The 2,650-nt window shown below is 35.4% G+C and overlaps 1 protein-coding gene across 1 annotated transcript in view; it reads left to right on the top strand.

Moving 5' to 3' along the window:
• The first annotated feature begins 500 nt into the window (after positions 1-500).
• LOC21398460 (protein IQ-DOMAIN 1) overlaps positions 501-2,650 on the top strand; it is a 3,102-nt gene continuing 952 nt past the window's right edge. Inside the window, exons 1-4 of the mRNA XM_010101910.2 lie at positions 501-827; positions 973-1,272; positions 1,797-2,045; positions 2,148-2,288. Of these exons, the coding sequence (XP_010100212.1) occupies positions 696-827; positions 973-1,272; positions 1,797-2,045; positions 2,148-2,288 (822 nt within the window). The 5' untranslated portion in view covers positions 501-695. The remainder of the gene's footprint in view (positions 828-972; positions 1,273-1,796; positions 2,046-2,147; positions 2,289-2,650) is intronic.

Raw genomic sequence — 2,650 nt, 5'->3', positions numbered from 1 at the left:
TCATTTTACTGATTTAAGTTTTTAATTTTAGGTATTTACAGTAAAAAATTCTCAAAAAATATCACATCTCAACTCGAATTGAGAACTCAAATTCGCGAAGTGAACGAGCCCACAGTGTGTGCATAAGCTTGTCGCGCGCTCCTTATATCTTCTATGGCCATCATCAAGTACAAGGGCAAAGACTCTGTCCTCCTCTCTCCTCTCGCTCTCGTCTCTCTCTCTCTCTCTCTCGTCGTTTAGCTGTTCATAACACGTGAAGCCATAAGAATTCGTCAGTGTCATATAAAGGAGAAAATGAATCCCAGATTAATGAAAAAGCTCTGCTACATTTTACTGTTTCTTTGGATTCTTGTGACACATTAAAATTTCCCCATCTCTCTCTCTTTATCTCTGTCCTTGTTGTGTCCATTATTGCAACATTATTTGCATAGTTTTTCTCGATGCCCTGACACCACCCCATTAGTTATTTCGCATGCTTTGCTTTCGCAGTTATATTGGAGCCAACTTGAGCTCATATGCTCATTTTTCATAGCAACAAAACAACACAGATTTTTCATCTCTCTCTCCCTTTTTTTTCTCTTTATTCAATTCTTTCATCAGTTACAGTAATAAAATAGTGAAGCAATATATATTTATCTTTCCCATGTTTCTCCTATTTCATCCAAGTAAAGTTTGATGACAGACCAACAAATTCCATGGCGAAGAAAAGTGGCACTACTTCTTGGTTGACAGTGGTGAAAAAGGCGTTTAGGTCTCCGACAAAGGATAGCGAGAAAAAGAGTTGCAGAAGGAGAGACGAGAATCATGAACAAGAAGATGAAGCAAAGGTAACAATATACACAGATATATATATATATATATGTATGTATAATAGTAATATAACATATAATGAACCATTACATTTTTCTATCTTCATCTTGACCGTAAACAATCTTGTAAATTTATTTATATATTTTTGGATTTGTGCTGCAGAAGAGAGAAAAAAGAAGATGGCTTTTCCGAAGGCCTGTTGTTCATGTTCAGCAATGTGAACCGAAAACAAGCAGCACAAATGATCATGATGATCACGTAGAAACCAAAGATATAAGTCGTGTATATATGGTGGCTGCGGATCAGCAAAGGCATGCAATTGCTGTGGCGGCAGCTGCGGAAGCTGCCGCGGTCACTGCCCAAGCTGCGGTGGAGATAGCTCGGCTCACTAGGCCAGCTTCCAATTTTGTAAGACAACAGTATGCTGTTGTAGTCATTCAAACCGCCTTTAGAGGATACTTGGTGAGTTCTATCAAAAAGTACCTAGTACTAGACTCCAAAGTCACAAATTAAAAAAGGAAAAAAAAAATAGAGGAAAAGCTTGTGTTATTTAAAGGGATCTTTGTTGTATAAGGTAAAACAAAACCTTACTATCAGTGGCGAATAGTAAATATTAATGAATTGTCGGACTTTAATTGTTTGATTCTGATTTGATTTTGACGTACCTACTGTTTAATTTATTCTTTTGTATTTTAGTTTTTAATTGCAAATTTTTATCATTCTGATATGATTTGACGTTTAGTATGACTTCTCGCCTAACCTTACTAACACTAACCAATTGCGTCTCCTTTTTTTTTTTGTATTTTTTAATGGCAGATTTTTGTTGTTCGATTAATACTATACAATCACTAATTTGGCGTTACTAATTAGACCTACCACATACACACCCAAATATCTTTTAAACCATACCGTTGTTGTTTTTTTTTTTTTTGTTTTTGTTTTTGTTTTCAAGCCTTTATGTGATTTGAGCTTTAATAATATTGAAGGCAAGGAGGGCTCTACGTGCGCTAAAAGGGATTGTGAAACTCCAAGCGTTAGTAAGAGGACAGAACATGAGAAAGCAGGCGAAGCTAACACTGAAATGCATGCAAGCACTGGTTCGAGTACAAGATCGTGTAAGCCATCAACGAGCCAGGCTTTCACTTGAAGGTAGAAGGAAGTCGATGCTTGCTGAAGTCAACACCTTATGCGATTCAGCATATCTTCACGATATTCGCAACAGAAGAGTGTCACTAGTAAGCAACCTAATTAATTAACACAAAATATATTAGTTTGATTAATATATTTCTATATATATATATATATACATATAGCCTTATTGATTGTGTGGTTCATAGTCAAGAGAGACAAGCCGTTGTGTGGAATATGACCGGGATGATTGCCCGCAAACAAGCGAGGAGATTGAAGCCAAGCTGCAGAGTAGAAAGGAAGCTGCTTTGAAGCGTGAAAAGGCTCTAGCTTATGCTTTCTCTAATCAGGTTTTCTGATTGTTTCACTTAACTATCTACATGGAAATTCCATTTTCTTTGTTTTTTAATTACTTTTTTTTTTCCCTATCTACAAGTGAAAATTGGACCCGTTTCTCCTCCTCTAGAAAAGTTAGTACCATTTCAATTGTTCCAACGACCAAATTATCGTAACTACATGGTCGTGCATGAGACTTTAGTTACATGGTAAAATCAAAGTACTTAGTGATGTTAGGCGCACTTGATATAAATATCATTTACTATATAATAAGGGAATTATAGATATTATTCAAAAGCATATCATCTATTTATTATATATTTTTCTTTTTAGAACCACATTTATGAGAAGTTAATCTTTTCCAATATATATATAT

Source organism: Morus notabilis, unplaced genomic scaffold (assembly GCF_000414095.1).
Source record: "Morus notabilis unplaced genomic scaffold, ASM41409v2 Scaffold1388, whole genome shotgun sequence".
NCBI classification, from domain to species: domain Eukaryota; kingdom Viridiplantae; phylum Streptophyta; class Magnoliopsida; order Rosales; family Moraceae; genus Morus; species Morus notabilis.
This window is presented reverse-complemented; position numbering and strand designations above follow the sequence as displayed.